We start from the raw sequence: 22,977 nt of genomic DNA, 5'->3' as shown, positions 1-22,977 counted from the left end.
CATTTCGAAATTCAAAGCGTAATGGTCATAACTGGAACATATTTTTTGTCCATACACTGTAATGGAGGAGGCGGAGTCACGTATCGCGTCATCATGCCTCCTACGTAATCACGTGAACTAAAAACAAGGAAGAGATTTACAGCACGAGTCACACGCGGGAACGAAGGTAAATGACGTTAATTTTTGACTGTCTTTTAATACTGTGAAAGCATACATATTAACACATGTGCAATTAAACGTGTGCATTTACGGGGTGATTTCTCAGGCTTAAAAGCTCACCTTTTATCAAACGCGGGAACAAAGGTAACTGACGTTGTTCACTGTCTTTTAATACTGTGTAACCATACATATTAACACATGTGCAATTAAACGTGTGCATTTACGGGGTGATTTCTCAGGCTTAAAAGCTCGCCTTTTACTAAAAAGGTAAATGCAAAACTATTTTCAATCAGTTTATTGAAACGCTCCCGTTAAGGATTGCAATAACATATTCGCGAGATAAAAGAACGAAGTAGGGGGAAATGGAGGAAGAGCCGGAAACAGCGAAGAGCAAAAAATTAATTAAACAATTGAGAACGGAGCGAGTGAAGCATACAAGCATGTTCATAAGGGAAACAAAGCACGGTGTAAAACGTAAGTTTAAATTAAGTTTATAGAAACGCTCCCGCTGCGGATTGCAATAACATATTCGCGAGATAAAAGTTTAATGAGAAGACACGAGGTATAAACGAACCACACGCCGTGGCGCAACGTTAGGGGCAACAGTTTCAACCATTCTATGATCTGCTTCTCGCAACTGAAAGACGGCACATGGCGGATGTTAGCCGACTTGCTGACCACAACGTTAGGGGCTTCAAGTATGGCGCTGACGCCACATCTCAGTGCCAACACTTTGCAGACTCTACTTAAAAGACACGCCCTCCTCACTGGGCAGTTAAAAAGACCAATCAAACTAACAATGACATCAAGTATTACCCAATCAAAAGTAGGAAAGGAGGCATCTTCATAAAATGCGTGTGGGATGATTTGCATGACACGCTGCTTTAAAAAAAAAATTATAAAAAAAATACGGGATAAATCCCGTCCAGTATTGATTCAAAACGGGACGCGCAATTTCATTCTCAAACGCGGCACGATTCCGTATTTTAAAGGACGGGTGGCAACCCTACAGTGCCAGGTAACCACCCATACAATCAGATTGTGATTCAGACTAGGAATGCAATGAATGTAATTACCCCGATCTACATACAAGGCGAAAGTCTTGCAACATTCAAAGATGATGGTTTGGGATAATTAGTACTTATTAAGTACAACATGGCACATAAAAGAGCTTATGAAGCCTTGAACCGAAAAAAGCAAGATCTCAGAGATCGTAAAAAAAAAAAAGGAGGTAATGTCGTTTTACTCGCTGTACATTTTAATCAAACATTACCAGTTATTCCACGAGGGAGACCAGCAGATGAACTCAACGCGTGTTTAAAATCCATGCTTCTCCCACGCTCGGTTATATGTCGCGTGTTCTCGGGTAGGTACACCAAAAAATGTATACATTTAAGCATGTAATGGGCAAACAAAAAATGAGGTATACCCGAAGGCACTGCAGTAGTACTCAATGTAACTTTACTTCTTAAATGTTAATGTTTTACTGTTTCATAATTTATACGCTTCTTATATATTGTTCAAATTCTTTTATCAAAATACCAGTGACAGCGCAATGCACGATAACATGGAGTGAATACACCATACGCATCTGCCCACGGCCGCCCTGGTGTGCGCAGATAGGAGTTGATTCTAAAATAAAATAAACATAAAAAGAGTAATACAATCATCACCCATAAAGCGGATAGCAGACGTGACGTATTATATGTGTACCAGATTTCAAGTCAATAGGTGAAACGGTTTGCAAGCTACAGGTGATTTAAAATCCTGGACAGACCAACGAAAAGCCACGGTAGCAAATTATAGAAGAAGATTTTACGGTTTAATAATTTATATTTATATGAAATGTGCTTCTTATATATTACTTCATATTCTCATATGATAATGATGTTAATGTTGTTTATATTGATTTCTATGTTATTGTAAGTGCATCTATGTGTGTATATGTATGTATGTATGTATGTATGTATGTATGTATGTATGTATGTATGTATGTATGTGTATATATATATATATATATATATATATATATATATATATATATATATATATATATATACTAGCAAAATACCCGCGCTTCGCAGCGGAGAAGTAGTGTGTTAAAGAGGTTATGAAAAAGTAAAGGAAACATTTTAAAAATAACGTAACATGATTGTCAATGTAATTGTGTTGTCATTGTTATGAGTGTTGCTGTCATATATATATACATATACACATATACACACACATATACACACATATACAGATATATTATATATACATATACACATATATTTTTTATATATATATTTTTTATACATATATATATATATAGATATATATATATATATATATATATATATATATATATATATATATACACATACATACATATACACACATAGATGCACTTACAATAACATAGAAATCAATATAAACAACATTAACATCATTATCATATGAGAATATGAAGTAATATATAAGAAGCACATTTCATATAAATATAAATTATTAAACAGTAAAATCTTCTATAATTTGCTACCGTGGCTTTTCGTTGGTCTGTCCAGGATTTTAAATCACCTGTAGCTTGCAAACCGTTTCACCTATTGACTTGAAATCTGGTACACATATAATACGTCACGTCTGCTATCCGCTTTATGGGTGATGATTGTATTACTCTTTTTATGTTTATTTTATTTTAGAATCAACTCCTATCTGCGCACACCAGGGCGGCCGTGGGCAGATGCATATGGTGTATTCACTCCATGTTATCGTGCATTGCGCTGTCACTGGTATTTTGATAAAAGAATTTGAACAATATATAAGAAGCGTATAAATTATGAAACAGTAAAACATTAACATTTAAGAAGTAAAGTTACATTGAGTACTACTGCAGTGCCTTCGGGTATACCTCATTTTTTGTTTGCCCATTACATGCTTAAATGTATACATTTTTTGGTGTACCTACCCGAGAACACGCGACATATAACCGAGCGTGGGAGAAGCATGGATTTTAAACACGCGTTGAGTTCATCTGCTGGTCTCCCTCGTGGAATAACTGGTAATGTTTGACTAAAATGTACAGCGAGTAAAACGACATTACCTCCTTTTTTTTTTTTTACGATCTCTGAGATCTTGCTTTTTTCGGTTCAAGGCTTCATAAGCTCTTTTATGTGCCATGGTGTACTTAATAAGTACTAATTATCCCAAACCATCATCTTTGAATGTTGCAAGACTTTCGCCTTGTATGTAGATCGGGGTAATTACATTCATTGCATTCCTAGTCTGAATCACAATCTGATTGTATGGGTGGTTACCTGGCACTGTAGGGTTGCCACCCGTCCTTTAAAATACGGAATCGTGCCGCGTTTGAGAATGAAATTGCGCGTCCCGTTTTGAATCAATACTGGACGGGATTTATCCCGTATTTTTTTTATAATTTTTTTTTTTAAAGCAGCGTGTCATGCAAATCATCCCACACGCATTTTATGAAGATGCCTCCTTTCCTACTTTTGATTGGGTAATACTTGATGTCATCGTTAGTTTGATTGGTCTTTTTAACTGTCCAGTGAGGAGGGCGTGGCTTTTAAGTAGAGTCTGCAAAGTGTTGGCACTGAGATGTGGCGTCAGCGCCATACTTGAAGCCCCTAACGTTGCGGTCAGCAAGTCGGCTAACATCCGCCATGTGCCGTCTTTCAGTTGCGAGAAGCAGATCATAGAATGGTTGAAACTGTTGCCCCTAACGTTGCGCCACGGCGTGTGGTTCGTTTATACCTCGTGTCTTCTCATTAAACTTTTATCTCGCGAATATGTTATTGCAATCCGCAGCGGGAGCGTTTCTATAAACTTAATTTAAACTTACGTTTTACACCGTGCTTTGTTTCCCTTATGAACATGCTTGTATGCTTCACTCGCTCCGTTCTCAATTGTTTAATTAATTTTTTGCTCTTCGCTGTTTCCGGCTCTTCCTCCATTTCCCCCTACTTCGTTCTTTTATCTCGCGAATATGTTATTGCAATCCTTAACGGGAGCGTTTCAATAAACTGATTGAAAATAGTTTTGCATTTACCTTTTTAGTAAAAGGCGAGCTTTTAAGCCTGAGAAATCACCCCGTAAATGCACACGTTTAATTGCACATGTGTTAATATGTATGGTTACACAGTATTAAAAGACAGTGAACAACGTCAGTTACCTTTGTTCCCGCGTTTGATAAAAGGTGAGCTTTTAAGCCTGAGAAATCACCCCGTAAATGCACACGTTTAATTGCACATGTGTTAATATGTATGCTTACACAGTATTAAAAGACAGTCAAAAATTAACGTCATTTACCTTTGTTCCCGCGTGTGACTCGTGCTGTAAATGTCTTCCTTGTTTTTAGTTCACGTGATTACGTAGGAGGCGTGATGACGCGATACGTGACTCCGCCTCCTCCATTACAGTGTATGGACAAAAAAATATGTTCCAGTTATGACCATTACGCTTTGAATTTCGAAATGAAACCTGCCTAACTTTTGTAAGTAAGCTGTAAGGAATGAGCCTGCCAAATTTCAGCCTTCCACCTACACGGGAAGTTGGAGAATTAGTGATGAGTCAGTCAGTCAGTCAGTCAGTGAGTGAGTCAGTCAGTGAGGGCTTTGCCTTTTATTATTATAGATATATATAAAAAATATATATATAAAAAATATATGTGTATATGTGTGTGTATATGTGTATATGTATATATATATGACAGCAACACTCATAACAATGACAAAACAATTACATTGACAATCATGTTACGTTATTTTTAAAATGTTTCCTTTACTTTTTCATAACCTCTTTAACACACTACTTCTCCGCTGCGAAGCGCGGGTATTTTGCTAGTATAAGTATAAAAGTAACATGTTATTTATTAAAGTTTAATAATACCAATAGAAGAAAGTATGATAGAAAATAAACTAGGTAGCAAAATCTGAATATATATATATATATGTTGTGGAAGACAGGGCACCACAGAGCCCTAAACCCTAGATACAACTAACATACACACTGTCACAGGTTGAAATAAAGGATATTTTATTATACTCAATACCTTTCTTCACAAAGACAATCACAAATAACCACCAGGATTTCTGCTCTTCTTCAAACTCATCTTCCTCCCACAAGTATTGTCGTCTTTCTCCCAATTCTGACTTACCATATGAGGTTGAGCAGCTCCTTTTATCTTGGACCCAGGAGTCTTTCTGGTGTCAGGGCATAACCCGATGGAAGTAATTCCAGATCAGTTGGTAGTTTGTTAAAGCAGAGAACGAAACTCACAGTAACACCCTCTGGTGGCACCCATGGAACCCAGTAGGGTTGCTTCATGGCACTACAAGTCCCAGAATGCTCTGCAGTTGTCCATGGGTGTACCTACCTCTAGAGATGCTGCCATCTAGTGCATTGAGGAGGCATATATTTCTGGAACTGAGCCTCCCTCCATTGTTCCTTCATGTTGGGCTCCCGGCCATTTAGGGAATGGAACCAATATATATTTGAGATTTTTGGTGCAGAACAACAAAAGACCCCCTCACCACTTCTTTTAAGCTTGGCTCTTGGAATTATAAGCAGGCCACCATTAAAGAATCTAAGGTTACACAATTGTAGTGTGTGGGGACAGACACTCAATACAATAAAATGCATTTTTACCCTTCCACAATTAAAGTCTGTTATGCAAAAAATGGTGAAGATATGCATAAAACAACAAGATAAAAATCAACAGATGAATTATCATTATGTTACTTTGAACAACCAATGTAATCTAATTAGAATTCTACCTCTATTGTACGGGAATCTGTTTTAAAATATACGTGTAAAGTGTTTAGTAAAAGTATACAAAAACATATACAGTGTATAAAATAAGGCAAAGCTAGTTAACTGTCACTAAGGGTGAAAATATTCTTTGTTGTGCCTTCCCTTTTATTTTATATACTGTACATTGTTACATTTACATAGATTGCAAGACACTTTCTCTGTCTCTACCCAGCTTCATGAGAAGGTTTTCCTCTTCAGTGCAAATATTCTTTTATTGTTCTGTTTCTTTTTGGAATCTCTCATGGATCTAGAATTGTGTGCTTGACACTCACACCCAGTGATTGTGTGGAGTTCGTTGTGTTCACCAGGTACAGTGCATCCGGAAAGTATTCACAGCACATCACTTTTTCCACATTTTGTTATGTTACAGCCTTATTCCAAAATGGATTAAATTCATTTTTTTCCTCAGAATTCTACACACAACACCCCATAATGACAACGTGAAAAAAGTTTACTTGAGGTTTTTGCAAATTTATTAAAAATAAAAAAACTGAGAAATCACATGTACATAAGTATTCACAGCCTTTGCTCAATACTTTGTCGAAGCACCTTTGGCAGCAATTACAGCCTCAAGTCTTTTTGAATATGATGCCACAAGCTTGGCACACCTATCCTTGGCCAGTTTCGCCCATTCCTCTTTGCAGCACCTCTCAAGCTCCATCAGGTTGGATGGGAAGCGTCGGTACACAGCCATTTTAAGATCTCTCCAGAGATGTTCAATCGGATTCAAGTCTGGGTTCTGGCTGGGCCACTCAAGGACATTCACAGAGTTGACCTGAAGCCACTCCTTTGATATCTTGACTGTGTGCTTAGGGTCGTTGTCCTGCTGAAAGATGAACCGTCGCCCCAGTCTGAGGCCAAGAGCGCTCTGGAGCAGGTTTTCATCCAGGATGTCTCTGTACATTACTGCAGTCATCTTTCCCTTTATCCTGACTAGTCTCCCAGTTCCTGCCACTGAAAAACATCCCCACAGCATGATGCTGCCACCACCATGCTTCACTGTAGGGATGGTATTGGCCTGGTGATGAGCGGTGCCTGGTTTCCTCCAAACGTGACGCCTGGCATTCACACCAAAGAGTTCAATCTTTGTCTCATCAGACCAGAGAATTTTCTTTCTCATGGTCTGAGAGTCCTTCAGGTGCCTTTTGGCAAACTCCAGGCGGGCTGCCATGTGCCTTTTACTAAGGAGTGGCTTCCGTCTGGCCACTCTACCATACAGGCTTGATTGGTGGATTGCTGCAGAGATGGTTGTCCTTCTGGAAGGTCAAAGCAGCAGAAATTTTTCTGTAACCTTCCCCAGATTTGTGACTCGAGACAATCCTGTCTCGGAGGTCTACAGACAATTCCTTTGACTTCATGCTTGGTTTGTGCTCGGACATGAACTGTCAACTGTGGGACCTTATATAGACAGGTGTGTGCCTTTCCAAATCATGTCCAATCAGCTGAATTTACCACAGGTGGACTCCAATTAAGCTGCAGAAACATCTCAAGGATGATCAGGGGAAATAAGGATGCACCTGAGCTCAATTTTGAGCTTCATGGCAAAGGCTGTGAATACTTATGTACATGTGCTTTCTCAATTTTTTTATTTTGAATAAATTTGCAAAAATCTCAAGTAAACTTTTTTCACATTGTCATTATGGGGTGTTGTGTGTAGAATTCTGAGGAAAAAAATGAATTTAATCCATTTTGGAATAAGGCTGTAACATAACAAAATGTGGAAAAAGTGAGGCTCTGTGAATACTTTCCGGATGCACTGTACTACACTTTTCCTCCCATATCACAATAGTGTACAAGTTACATTAATTGTCTATTATAAATCAGTTTGGTACGAGTAAGTGTGACTACAGGTACGCATATGTATATGCCTTGTGAAGTGAAGAACAGATGCCCCCTCCAAAGTTGGTTGCTTTTTTGCCACTAATGCTAATTTTATAGGTTCCAGTCCATCACAAACTTGTATTAGATTATGTATCTAATGGTATTTTGCATGTACTGTATATCTCTCTATTATAAAAGAAAATCTTGAGATGAGACAAGACTATTGCCAAGAGATTTTTTTCAAGTCCTGCCCTCCTCTCAACCTTTTCTGGTTAACGGCCCCTGCCCACGGTCTTCTCATGTCTCATTCGTGTGAACACTTTTGTCAGACACAGTTCCTGCGCTCTCAGCTCTTATAAATTTTTACGTTTTCCTCACTTTAAGTTCCCAATAAAAGAAGAGTTATTATGCCCAAATCTTATTGAAGAATTTCATCCCGAATGGTTATCAACAGAAGAAATGAGTAAACGGGCAATCCTAGCACTGAGAAACAATGAAGTCAAATGAATTAACACGAAAATTGTCAATCGGTTACATGGCAAATTGGTTAAATGTGCATCAATAGTCTATGCTAAAACAGTTGGTGGTGATGGTGTGGAAGATGAAAACATCAACTTACAATATCCCATAGAATATCTACAACCGTTAACACTGTCTGGTCTTCCACCGGCCGAATTACTGTTGAAAGAAGGAGGTATCGTAATGTTATTGTGTAATTTATGTCTGAGTGATGGGCTATGCAATAAGACAAGACTAGTTGTATTCAAAATTGGTCGAACAATTCAGACGTAAAATTTTAACAGGCGACACGAAATGTAATGTAGTACATCTTCCATGGATAACGTCACCAAATGAGATCTTGATATGCTATTCGTTTTAAAACGTTTACAGTTTCCCGTTAGAATAGCTTTTCCTATGACAATTAACACATTTCAAAGGGTGGAGTGGTGGCTCTGAGGCTAAAGATCTGGGCTGGTATCCAGAAGGTTGCCGGTTCGAATCCCTGTCACTGCCAAAAGAGATCCTACTTTACTGGGCCCTTGAGCAAGACCCTTAACCTGTAATTGCTCCAGGGGCGCTGTACAATCTCTAACCCCATGGGGTATGTGAAAACTAACAAATTCCTAATACAAGAAATTGTATAAGGTGAAATAAAAAACAAAAAAAAAAATCACAGGGACAAACATTCAAAAAAAGTCGGTTTATTTATTAGAGAGAAAGAAACGATATTCACTAACGGGCAGTTATATGTTGCGTTGTCACGATGTAAGTCCAAACATGGAATTAAAATTCAATGTGATATTGACGAAAAGTTAATTCCAAATATTGTTTTTTACTGAAGGTTTACAGTAAACGTGTAAGTTTAAAAAGTACTTGCATGTTAATTTCAAAGCCAAACAGAATGAAAACGTATAACGCAATGAATACCTCTAACGCAACATGAAACATAATTTTCTTTCAATTTATTATGTTTTACTATTTTTTACTATGGTTAATTACTCGCTGTAATGTAAAATAAATAGTTCTATTATGCATATGTAACAATTCCCATGAAAATAACAATCGGTTTAAATTGTACATCTGCTTCCACATATGTGAGTGGCAGAGCCGCAAAATGGCTAGCAGAAGCAAGAAAAATCTACAATACTGTAACATTTAAAGCAACAAAAATATCAAGTTTTACCCCTTGAGAAAAAGGTTTGTGTTGATGTGGTATAGTTTGGTTAAAATTCATGCAAGAGCACTTACTAGTGGGGTGTCTTAAATTAGTTAAAGTAATTGCTCAAAGAAATGCAACCAATTATACCTTAAATGCTGTGAGTTTGCATGGATAAATGTATCAGCCAAATAAGTAAAAAATAATACATTTTTTATCTTGGTTGTCATGTTTGTCTCTAAATGTATTCATAGACTTTACAAAATATGTCTGTAAAGATTTTTTTCCTGTATTACTCCTTTAATAATATAAGATTATAATACATATCTCTTTCTTAAAAAAAAAAAAATCTTGGAAGGAGATGAGACATGATTTTCTCAGAGAGACACTTACACGTCCTGCGAGACGAGTCTTTGTGCCACGAGATTTAACTATGCCCGGTGCCGGAAATAAAAGACAAAGTAGATGACAAAGTAGAATGTCATAAAGAATTCAAAAACATTGGCGGTACACATGCAGAGCAGGTTAGAGATAATGGAAGTATAAAAATTTGAAAGTCTCAAAAAAAGGATAGTAAAGATCGCATTAGCGCAAACAAATGGAAATTATTACTTGGTGAAATAATGGAACAGCGAAAAGAGATTGAATATATTGTTTGGATTTAAACTTTAAGTTGGAGACTTGTAGATCGTCTAATTCGTGTTGCCATCAGTGGAAAGTAGTGTTTCTTCCCAATGAAGAGGCTTATCCGTGAGAATTAAAAGTTTTGCCGTTTGGTGAAAGTGAAATCCACATACGCGAGCAACAGAGACGTGAATTTGCTGGCACGAAACACAGGCAGTGAGGGGGGTTGGAGAGTGAAGCAAGCAGGGGGCAAAGCCCCCTAGTATAATAATATTATCAGACAGTTTTTCCAGTGCAGGGTTACTGGGGGTTGAAGCACCCTGACAGCACTAGGCAGAAGGCAAAATTCATCCTAAGAAGTGGCACCAAACCATCGCAGGGCCTGCTTATGTATGTACCCACACTTTTGCAAACAAGCCCACTGTAGATTCACCAACTAAGATAACGCATAGTATATTTTGTTGGGATTTGGAAGAAAAATCTGTATACCTGTGGGAAAACCTGGATAGGTCCACAGAGAAGTGATAGGAATCCATTTAACGTTGTGAATCAGCATTACAGGTTGACTTAATTCCTGCGAGATTCTTTCCGTAGACCTCCAGACAATTCATTAAACTGTAGTGTTTACAGTTATGATCAAAATTCACCCAGATATTCATTAAATTGAAATATTTATCTACACGGCTATTCACTGTGTGTTTTTTTTCTCTAGGAATCCAGGACATAAGTAGGGGATGGCTGATTAAATTATATATGCCATTTTGAAAAAGAAAATCAACACTAAGGTCTAATCAACTGGATACTGATAGCAAAACTAGCTTCAATAGAAAAGCAATTTAAAAATGTTGTCATTTAACAGAAAACAAAAATATGTCCCCAGTGTTAATATGTAACAAGGTCTAACAAGGTTTTGTAAGACAGAAGGAGAGATTAACAGAACAAATGATGCAGCAAAGATAGACCTGTGACCTGGGAAACTTGAGAGAGGCATTTAATCAACATATTTTAAATCCATGTTACATAAAAGGCAATGATAAGCAGGTAATGCCCAGAGAAAGTAAAAATGTGTCTAAAAATTGTCTATGTAAAATAGTAATCAATAAAAAATTAAAACAAGCCTTCTTCCACAGCTAATACTACAATGTTGCAGAAATGTATTTTGCATGTCTTGCTTTTTAATTTCTTTTAGCCTTATAGATCATTTGCAGCAAATATATTCACAATTTTATCAGTATGCAAACCTGATGGTTTGTATTAAAAAGCACTGCTGCAAGGCTGACCTCAGCTTGTTTGAAATGTTATTTACTTTTTGACTTCATGCTAACCAAAGCAATGTTTGCTGGGAGAGGGAGTGGGAAAGAGAGAGAAACAGAAAAAGTGTAGCCAAGGAGGTCAAAAGAGAGGAAAAGAGGACAAGGGAACAAGAGAGAGCGAGAGGCAGAGAGAGCGAGAACAGTGAAACAGAGTGCATGGGACAGAGAGTAGTGGAACTGAGACCTGGTGAGGAATAAAAAAACATGCAATTTCTAGACAAGAAAGAAGGCTAGTTTATATGTATCATTGCACCAGTGCATGGAAGTGAAAGATAGAATTGTGTGTGTATACATTAGATCAAGGAAAATCATTTTCAAAGAAAGGAGAATTGGAGAAGAAAGCTACAGATGGAAATGTTAGATGTGGATACAAAGCATATTGAACAGCAGTTCTGGAATGTGGTGGGTCATGCTGGCGGAAAAGAAAGCTTCCTTCTGGTAGGTGACTGTGCATATCAAATAGGTAAGGATAACAGAAATGGAGGCATCAGGAAAAGTAAAGGTGAGCACTTCAAGATGGTCATTCAAGATCTGTTTGAATCCTCAATCAAGGAGAAAAGTTTCAAAACAATAACTAAGACAGAAATATCTCAGGTTGCCCCAGAGAAGCCTTTGGGCAATGAGGCAATAATTAAGAAACCTTGCCAGTTGCAAGCATCGGATAATATTTCAAAAGATGAAACCTATTTTGCAATTTCAAACACCGCACTGGGCATGCAGCATCACAACCCTGCAGAAATAATTTCAACTTCTTTGCACAAATCTTCAAAATCAATATTAGAAAATATTTCCTGTGAAAGTGGGAGACATGAACTACATTCTAAATCACCAAATATTGCCTTTAAAATGACAACTACATCTTCATTTATAAATGCAAATACTGGAGAGACAGGAGAATTACTGACCTCATCCAAGCAGAATCTTGGATTTATGAGTTCTGTGATGCACCAGGGAAAAAAATCTGGATTTGAAACACTGGAATTTCAAGATCCCATACAAACATTTACTACGCCCAAGATCATGAAGAGTAATCAAGTATTCAAAAAGGAAAAGTCACAAGAAACATTAGTTAGTCAGAAAGTGTCTTCTAAATCCATGAATTTATTGGATTTAGATTTTGCCAAGGTAGATGCTAATGGTTGTTGTTATGCAGATGCAGACACAAGGACAAAATCTACTACTAAGAAAATGTCCTGCTCAGGAAAGTTTCAGAAAACCATGGCTAAAAAAGTGGAATTTAGATCTGTGGCACAGTTACGGGGCTTTGATTGCCCTGTGATTATATTTGTGTTTCAACAAAGATTTGTTGAAGAGAAAAAAAACAAGTTTCAGTTGAAAGAGATTATAAAGGATGTGAAGCAGAGGTGCAAAACAGCACTACCTGCAGCATTTGGACTAATTTTGAGGGAGAAATGCCACCAACCAGAAGAGAGACTAACAGGGTGCCTCTTATTGCTTTCACAATATCTGCAGAAAATGTTCTGGACAGAAATCCTTATGGACTTGCAGATCAGCTGGGTGTACATACCCCATGAAAAGAAATGCATTCTAGAGATCAAAAAAGGTATTTGTCAGGCACTGCTTCACAAAGAAACAGGTAAGCAATATGATATCTTGAGATACAGTATATTTGTGTATGTTCAGACTTGTGTATATGTAGAGAATGTCAGGCCTTGTCTATATTAGCTATACATTTTTTATATGTTCAGACATGTACATATGCAGAGAATAACAGGCCTTGGCTATACATTTTTATGTGGATTGTCTTCCATGTCAGTACTTCAACAGTGCTATCAATGTGCAGTGCTTCAGATAAAGCTTCCTCGATTATTAATAGATTGAATGGAGTCAAAGACTGTTAACCTGCAGTTAGATGTATTTCATGCAGGGCAGTTTTGAAAAAAAAAAAAAGCAAGAAAATACATGAACAAATGTAAATACAAGATTACCATTATTCAGCCCAGGCAAAGGTCAGGTACACTGAAAGTAAACAATTGCAAAAGAGAAAGCCAAAGACGTTACATATAAAACAAATTCTAAAAATCCAAGAAAGAAAGGTCAGTAACTATGTCTGTAATAGACTCAAGAATAAATTTAAAGTTCATATGCCACAGTTTCTTTTATGTTGCTCAAGACATTGGAACACAAACTGGATTTGTTACCACAGAATATTCCGGTTATACAAGTAAAGTCATGCAGAACATAACATTGAAGAAGCAGTGATATGACAGAGGCATCTGTAGTAATGTTGCTATGGTATCTGTAGTTTAGAATAAAAGAAATAACTTGACATTTTGTAATTTTAAAGTGGACAGTATATAATATTGCCATAATAAAAACCTAAAGATATTCAAAGCCAAACTACAGAGCGTCAGAAAAAAAAGAATCTCATATGTGCAAATATTTTAAACATTAAGTTGTTTTTTTTTTTCTTAATTGAATATGGTTTACCAATGCATTTATTGCTTAATGATTACTTTGCTGATTAAGAAGTGTAACTTATTGTATCTTCTCCCTGTGTCAGTGAGGGTTTAAGTTCAGGTTTAGGTAGACTTTATTATTTCCCAGAGGGAAATTCGTTTGCAGCATGTTTCCTCCAGGTGCTCAGATTTCCTCCCATAGTCTGAAGATATGCAAGTTAGGTGAACTGGTGTTGCTAAATTGGTCCTAGGGAATGTGTACGTGTGTTTGTCCTGTGATGGGCTGGTACAATATCGAGGTGTTGTTCCTGCCCTGCCCCTTTGATTGCTGGGATAGGTTTCAGCTGCTTTGGCTAATTGATTTAGGAAAATGGATGGAAGGATAGACTCTAACTTAGTGTCATCTTTTATAATATTTACTTATTTCAAATGTTCACTTAAGGAGGCACTTTTTACAAATCTGTAACATATTAAAATTTTGTAAAGTACTATATCTAAATAACTCTTGGGAATTAACTAATTCTTTCTTAATTCTTGTTAAATACATGTGAAAATAAACATTAATATGAAATCTAAACATTCACATAAAATCTGCATAGTGGCTCATGGGTAAACTCCTCTTGCTGCTTAAAAATCCACAATTTAAATTGCACTCTAGGTACTATCTGCATGTATTTTTTTCAAGTCCTCCAGGTCCCTCCCGTTTTCCTTAGGTTAAAAGACAAGTCTAAAATGGCCTCAAGTAAGAGTGAATATATGTTTTGTATGACTGCTGCCACCCAGGAAAGTAATTGCTTTGAACATGATTGTGCCAGCACAAGCTCCAGCCCCTTGGGAATGAACAGAAAGAGGTTAATGAATAAAATCTGAATTTCACAATAGATTAATAATAACAAGTAGGATAAATGTTTTTAAGATATTAACATAACATTTTCAATCCCACTTCATCTAATTCAGGGCAACTTGATGTTGAGCTTATCCCAGCAGCACTGGGAATAAAACAGGAAACCATCCTGGACAGAGTATGAATTCATCATAGTTTCTGAGCTACTGAAAAGTTAATTAATAGTAGAAAAGATTAATAATAGAAAAAAATAAATACTTTCCCATATATCAACAAGGATAAGCAAAAAGAATGTATAATCATAGCTACATTTATTATCATTAAAAAAAAATAAGATTTGTGTAGAGGGTGTTATAAAAAATGTTGAACCGAGTGAACTGAGCCTTACTGAGTGTGGAAGGTTATGTAGGGAATTCCTTCCTTGGCTGGTTCTAGCCACGTGTGGTTCCAGATTCCCAAACTGAAACAAGTTAGAGCATGTATATACATGGTATAACATTCAGGTGCATTTGAAAATTTACTAAATTAGTTTGAGCAGTTGGAGCATTTTAAAGTTTTGTTTATTTACTTTATCATAGAGAGAGATATGAATTTTTTGTTCATTAAATATTTTTGCAACAATGAGTTAAATTTAAAAATAACACAATATAATTACATTCATTAGTAGAGTACATAAAATACATATTTCAAGAGGCCTTTTTAATATCATGTAATTAAAAGCCAAGCTCATATACTGTATGACTATTATGGCTGAAGTTGCAGATGTGCAGTTGTCTCATGATTACTTGCATATTCACTATAACAGCTTATAGACACATGCTAAGAGGACTCCTTTCCTTTCAATTAATTTCTTCCATAAGTGAGATGACTGTTTGTCTTCCTTGCTTGCATTTTTGATTTTTACGGTTGTGAAAATTGTTTAACTTACCTGGTATGACGTCAAGTAGCAAGTAGAAATGATTTTGTCTTTCAGAGGTTTATGCAAGCCACTAACCTAACAGTGAGTTCCAACTACTGCACATGAGACTCTGTTGATGTTTCCACAACTTATGTTGGGGATCTGTTTAACAATCATGGTGGCTATCAGACGTGTGAAAGAGCAAAATGCACAAGTTGAAATAAAAACTCTAAAAGTAAATTAATTACTAAATGAGGCTGCAGAGAATGTTTTGCTGTTTTAAGATAAATACACAAGTATACATTTAAAAAATTGTGTTGAGAATTACATTCGATTTTTAAATATATTTGGATACTGAAATCAAAATGAAAAACTTTTTTCTCCATCACGTAACATTTTTTTCACAAAACACATATTTTAGCTGCCAATTATAGTTGTTTTTCATGTTTTTGCACTATAGTCATGAATATTTTAATTATAAGTTGTTTTTATTTCTTCTTGTTCTTCTTTCAGCTGCTCCCATTATGGGTTGCCACAGCGGATCATCTTGTTCCATATCTTCCTGTCCTCTACATTTTCTACTGACCTTCATTCCTCTCCTGTCTAGAGTATATCTCCACCTCTCCATGGTCTCGCTACAGATCATAATGTCATCAGCAAACATCATAGTCCAAGGGGACCCCTGTCTAATCTCATCTGTCAACCTGTCCATCACCATTGCAAATACGAAAGGGCTCAGAGCCAATCCCTGATGTAATCCCACCTCCACCTTGAATGCATCCGTCACTCCTACCGCAGACCTCACTACGGTTACACTTCCCTCATACATATTCTGTACAACTCTTACATACTTTTCTGCCACTCCCAACTTCCTCATACAATACCACAACTCCTCTTGAGGCACCCTGTCATATGATTTCTCCAGGTCCACAAAGACACAATGCAAGTCCTTCTGGCCTTCTCTATACATTGCATCTGTGGTGCTCTTTCCTGGCATGAAACCATACTGCTTCTCACTAATCATCACATCCTTTCTTAACCTAGCTTCCACTACATTTTCCTATAACTTCATGTTGTAACTCATCAATTGTATCCCCCTGTAGTTACTACAGCTCTGCACATCTCCCTTATTCTTAAAAATTGGCACCAATACACTTCTTCTCCACTCCTCAGGCATTCTCTCTTTCCAAGATTCCATTAAACAATCTGGTTAAAAACTCGACTGACATCTCTCCTAAACACCTCCATACTTACACAGGTATGTCATCTGGACCAACAGCCTTTCCATTCTTTATCCTCTTCATAGCTGTCATTACTTCCTCCTTGCTAATCTGTTACACTTCCTGATTCACTATCTCCACATCATCCAACATTCTCTCTCTTTTTCTATTCATTCATCAGCCTCTCAAAGTACTCTTTCCATTTTCTCAACACACCCTCCTTGTTTGTGAATATGTTTCCATCTTTATCCTTTATGACCCTAACCTGCTGCACATCTTTCCCAGCTTGGTCCCTCTGTCTAGCCAATCGGTACAAGTCCTTTTCGCCCTCCATAATGTTCAACCTCTCATACACCTTTCCTTTAGCCTTTGCCACCTCTTTCTTCACCGCTTTATCTCCTTGTACTCTTATCTACTTTCTGTATCTATCTGACTATCCAACTTTTTCTTTGCCATCCTCTTCCTCTGTATACTCTCCCATACTTCCCCATTCCACCACCAGGTTTCCTTTTCCTCCTTCCTCTGTCCAGATGTCACGCCAAGCACCCTTCTTGCTGTCACCCTTACTACTTTTGCTATAGTTGCCCAGCTGTCTTGTAAGTCTTCACTGCCACCCAGTGCCTGTCTTACCTCCTCCCTAAACTGAACCTTGCAGTCTTCCTTTTTCAGCTTCTACCATTTGATCCTTGGCTCTGCCCTCAATCTCCTCCTCATCTTGATCTCCAACATCATCCTACAGACCACCATCCTATGCTGCTTAACTACACTTTCCCCTGCCATCACTTTGCAGTCTTTAATCTCCTTCGGATTGACTCTTCTGCATAGGATATAATCTACCTGTGTGCATCTTCCTCCACTCTTGTACGTCACCCTATGTTCCTCCCTCTTTTTTAAAATACGTATTCACCATAGCCTTGTCCATCCTTTTCTCAAAATCTACTATCATCTGACCTTCTTCATTCCTCCCCTTGACACCATACCTACCCATCACCTCCTCGTCTCCTCTGTTCCCTTCACCAACATGTCCATTGAAATCTGCTCCAATCACCACTTTCTGTCCTTTGGGTACACTGTCCATCACTTCATCCAACTCACTCTAGAAATTTTCTTTCTCATCCATCACACGCACAACTTGTGGGGCATATATGCTAACAACATCATCACACTGGTATAGCAGGTTCGCGGCTTCAGAAAAAAAGGGGCCAGTTTTAAATCCATAGAGCCGTGTCGCTCTCCGTGGGCGTGATTGCACGACCGCGGGGAGTTAATGAGGTAGTTGGAGTGAGTCACACCGGCACGTGCGGGTGCGATCATTCTCAATTGCTTCATTGGCTTCCTGCGGCGTGTGATTAAGGCGCTGTGTCCACGGAGACACGAGGGTATAAATACGGGTCGGCACAAGGAAAAGGGGAGAAATCAATGATGGGAGATGAATCAAAGAGAGGAAAAAAATGAAAGAAATGAGAAAAAGATTGAAAGAGGTTAAAAGACGTGAAAGGCAGACTTAGCAGGAGGATCTGGCCACCTGAAAGGAGGAAGCAATGCGAACTGGGTCCCCGTGAAGGAGCACTAGCTGTGGCGCTCTATGGGCTAGTTTGCCCCACTGAACATCCAGTTGGAGTGTGGCGAGCAAGGCAGGTGCACACTCCGAGGTGCGACCACGTGAGCGCCAAGGAAAAAGGGAGGAGAGCCGACCTCGGATGGTCTGGCTGTGATGCCTGGAGGCAGCCAAGATGGAGGTCAGCAGAAAGGTGCTTGTGGCTGCTGAGTCTCTGCTGGCTATGCGAGCCATGGGTGAGCCGGGGAGCATGAGAAGGAGGTGGACAGAGATAGGAAGAAGTTAGACTGCATTTTAACCCTGGATTTTTAATGATTTATATATTTATATTCCCATTTTTTATTGGATTTTTATGGATTTATTTATGAATTTTGAAGCACTGCACTTTCCTTTTGGACACTGACTTGTTTGAGATTTGTTTTTAATAAAAACACTTGAGCACTTTTTCCACCATCCTCTGGCTTCATCAGTGAATTGTCCTCATTTTTCAGCTCATCTCGGTCATAACTATTGACGGTATTGGTTCCACAGACTCCCATGTTGGAAGAGGGAGTCTGTAGGGGACCGACATCGTCACACACACCACCAATTTCCAGCTTCATAATCATTGCTCTGTCTGACACTCTTTTTACCTCCAAAACACTCTTGGCATACTGTTCCTTCAGAATAACCCCTACCCCATTTATCCTCCCATGCACACCATGACAGAACAATTTGAATCCACTTCCGATCCACCTGGCCTTACTCCCCTTCCATTTAGTCTCTTGCACGAAAAAATATCAACCTTTCTTCTCTCCATCATATCGGCTAACTCTCTCCCCTTACCAGTCATACTGCCAACATTCAAAGTTCCAACCCTCAGTTCCACTCTCTTTACCTTCCTCCTCTTCTCCTGCCTCTGGACACATCTCCCCCTTTTTCTTTTCCTTCTTAGGCCAACAGTAGCCCAATTTCCGCCAGCACCCTGTTGGCAGCCATTGTTAATCTGGCACTCGACTGATTGGGTATCGAAATCTGTATTGTTGTCCACATGTAGATCTGGCAAAATTTTACACCGGATGCCCTTCCTGACTTTATCCTCCCTATTTATCCAGGCTTGGGACTGGCACGAAGAAACACACTGGCTTGTGCATCCCTTGTGGCTGGGTTTGATTTAATATTTTTATTTAATATTTTTTTGTGCTTTTATTTAATATTTATTTAATATTGAAATTTATGTTTAAAGCAAAATAGTTACTTTTTTTAACAGTTATTAACAAACATTGAGCACAGTTGGTTTATATGTGGGAACCTGCAAGTTCTATAACTTTGATTGGATCAGCAGTCAGGACATACTAAATTTCCAGGTTTTCTCTGTGAGTAGGACAGCAGAGCCAAGAATTAACATTGGGTTCAGAAGAAATGGACAGCTAGGAAAAAACTACAGTTTAGTGCCGTAAACATCATCGGATGTAGCGTGCTGCTACCACTGCTTCATATTAAACTTGTTTTATTTGTCAAAGCCCTGTCAAAAGATGTAGCCTATTCCATACATTTGTGCCAAAAGTTTCCAGGCTTGTCTGAGACAAAATTGAAAAAGAACACTAACTGATGCAGAATCTGGTGGTGTGATAAAAGACCTGGAACAAAAGTCTTGGGTATCATTCAAAGAAGTAATTTCTTTATTTTTAGGTAATAATAAAGATACAAATTATAAAGAAATAGCGAAAAAAGTATTAGTTAAGTTTAAGGAATTGGGTTGCAACATGTGTCTCAACGTTAACTTTCTGGATTTCCATCCATTTTCCAACCCGCTGAATCCGAACACAGGGTCACGGGGGTCTGCTGGAGCCAATCCCAGCCAACACAGGGCACAAGGCAGGGAACCAATCCTGGGCAGGGTGCCAACCCACCGCAGCTTTCTGGATTTGCATTTGAAATTTTTCCTTGAAAATCTTGGAAAAAAATCTTTTTTTCCCCTTGGGATTAATAAAGTATCTATCTATCTATCTATCTATCTATCTTGGAACAGTAAGTGAAGAGGAGGGATATAAAAAACACAGAAAAATGGTACCAGGGAGGTTGGGATGTCATTATGATGGCAGACTACTGCTGGACGGCTCATAACGACGCACCAGAAAATAGTATGCAAATGACGGGCCACCAAACAAAGTTTTCAATCAAAAAAAAAAAAAAAAAAAAAAGATATAACTTTGTGTAGTTTTTGTTACATGTAAGTAAATTAATATGTAGTTTTTTTTACATGTTTAAAAAGTTAGATTGACTAAAGATGTTAATGTTACATTAATTTAGAACAATATTGCATACATTAATAAATTGTGTAATTTGTTACAATTTAAATAATTTGTTTTCATTTTTGTACTTAAATGTGACACGTTGGAAACAATCTAATTATATTTTCATTGTGTCCATGAATGCAAATAACTATTCACAATTAAAATTCTTTTTATGAGTTTAATTTTGTAGCCATGTGCAATTTTAAAACTTCACCAAGCTCTTTAAAATGTGAGTGCTACAAATTCCAAAATGTGTATCTAATTTGTATGCGATATCTGAATGAAAACTGGAATTTACTTAAAGAATAAGTGTAACAAATTTCAACAAAATCAGTTCACCAGTAGTCAAGATATTACTCTTTTCATACTAGTTATTTTTGTCAGATAAACAGACATGATAAAATAGCCATGTTTCACCTTTAACATCAAAATTGGCAAATTAAATTGAAATAATTGTGCTTATTCAACGAGGAAAACCTACTTTCCAGTATAGACCTCTTTCAAAACTGCCCAGGGCTAGCACTTCAAAAGCAATCATTGAATACTTTTAATTGTTATACAGTCGATGCCAAGCGTTTTGAGAATGACACAAATATTAATTTTCACAAAGTTTGCTGCCTCAGTTTTTATGATGGCAATTTGCAAGTACTCCAGAATGTTAGGAAGAGTGATCAGATGAATTGCAATTAATTGCAATGTTCCTCTTTGCCATGAAAATTAACTTAATACCAATAAAACCATTTCCACTGCATTTCAGACCTGCTACAAAAGGACCTGCTGACATCATTTCAGAGATCCTCTCGTTAACACAGGTGAAAGTGTTGACGAGGACAGTGCTGGAGGTCACTCTGTCATACTGATTGAGTTAGAATAGAGAGGTTCAATTGTTGTGAAGAAGGATTCAGGGCACCCAAAAAAATCCAGCAAGCGCCAGGACTGTCTCCTAAAGTTGATTCAGCTGCAGAATCGGGGCACCACCAGTGCAGACCTTGCTCAGGAATGGCAGCAGGCAGGTGTGAGTTCATCTGCAAGCACTGGGAGGTGAACACTTTTTGAGGATGGCCTTCTCTCCAAGAAAAACATCAGGGACAGACTGATATTCTGTAAATGGTACAGGGATTGGACTGAGGATTGGGGTAAAGTAATTTTCTCTGATGAATCCTCTTTCCGATTGTTTGGAGCATCCAGAAAAAAGATTGTCTGGAGAAGAAAAGGTGAGTGCTACCATCAGTCCTGTGTCAAGCCAACAGTAACGCATCATGAAACCATTCATGTGTGGGGTTCCATCTCAGCCAAGGCAGTGGGCTCACTCACAATTTTACATAAGAACACAGCCATGAATAAAGAATTATACCAAAACATCCTCTGAGAGCAACTTCTCCCAGCCATCCATGAACAGTTTCGTGCCTTTTCCAGCATGATGGAGCACCGTACCATAAGGCAAAAGTGATAACCAAGTGGCTCGGATAACAAAACATCGAAATTTTGGCTTCATGGCCAGGAAACTCCCCAGACCTTAATCCCATTGAGAACCTGTGGTCAATCCTCAAGAGGCGGGGGGACAAAACCCCACAAATTCTGACAAACTGTAAGCATTTATTATGCAAGACTAGAACGCCATCAGTCAGGATATGGCCTAGAAGTTGATTAACAGCATGCCAAGGTCTTCAAAAAGAAGGGCCAACACTGCAAATATTAACTCTTTGCATAAAGTTAATGTAATTGTCAATAAAAGCCTTTGAAACATATGCAATGCTTGTAATTATACTTCAGTATACCTTAGAAAAATTTGACAAAAAGATCTAAAAACACCGAAGCAGCAAACTTTGTGAAAAACAATACTTGTGTCATTCTCAAAACTTTTGGCCATTTTAGCAATACTTGCCTATTCCTTAATTTCGCCATCCTTCATTTTTAGCTTGCTTACCATTTACTTGCTTATCTGCCATCCACTCAGTAAGGTTCAGAGTAAACAAGATGACAAACAATCACAAATAAGACAAACCGTCGCCGCTCCATTGATGTTTAAAGGTACGTGCCCAACAAACTGCCTCCAAAGAGGGACGCGCCCTTTAAGACAGAAAGGGGCGGGGCTTGACTAAAGCCGACGCCGCTGCTGGTGCTGCTCACCTGTAAACTCAGTCACAAACCATTTGTACAGGCGGGAGTGGCTAACACTTCTCAAGGCTGCACGTCTGCAAAGAGCTCACAAGTGTGAGAAGGGCGTATGCGTCAGTTTTATAAGCAAAGAAAACAAAACTCAACTCTTCGCAAGAGGTCCTGGATACCAAACCACGACGAACTTCACTTTGCTTACAGATAGGTAAGGCGCAAAATGTTACGGTTTTAGTGCTCATGTGTTGTCCACGCGAGAGA

General features: G+C 38.1%; 1 protein-coding gene across 2 annotated transcripts in view; it reads left to right on the top strand.

The window, feature by feature from the left end:
* Positions 1 to 11,466: 11,466 nt before the first annotated feature.
* The window catches only part of LOC114648881 (uncharacterized), a 44,439-nt gene continuing 32,928 nt past the window's right edge, over positions 11,467 to 22,977 (top strand). For both annotated transcript variants that reach the window (XM_028798175.2, XM_028798174.2), the window contains exon 1: positions 11,467 to 12,982. In XM_028798175.2, coding sequence (XP_028654008.1) covers positions 11,734 to 12,982 — 1,249 coding nt within the window. In that variant the 5' untranslated portion in view covers positions 11,467 to 11,733. The remainder of the gene's footprint in view (positions 12,983 to 22,977) is intronic.

Source organism: Erpetoichthys calabaricus, chromosome 3, assembly GCF_900747795.2.
Source record: "Erpetoichthys calabaricus chromosome 3, fErpCal1.3, whole genome shotgun sequence".
In the NCBI taxonomy this organism is placed as follows: Eukaryota; Metazoa; Chordata; class Cladistia; order Polypteriformes; family Polypteridae; genus Erpetoichthys; species Erpetoichthys calabaricus.
This window is presented reverse-complemented; position numbering and strand designations above follow the sequence as displayed.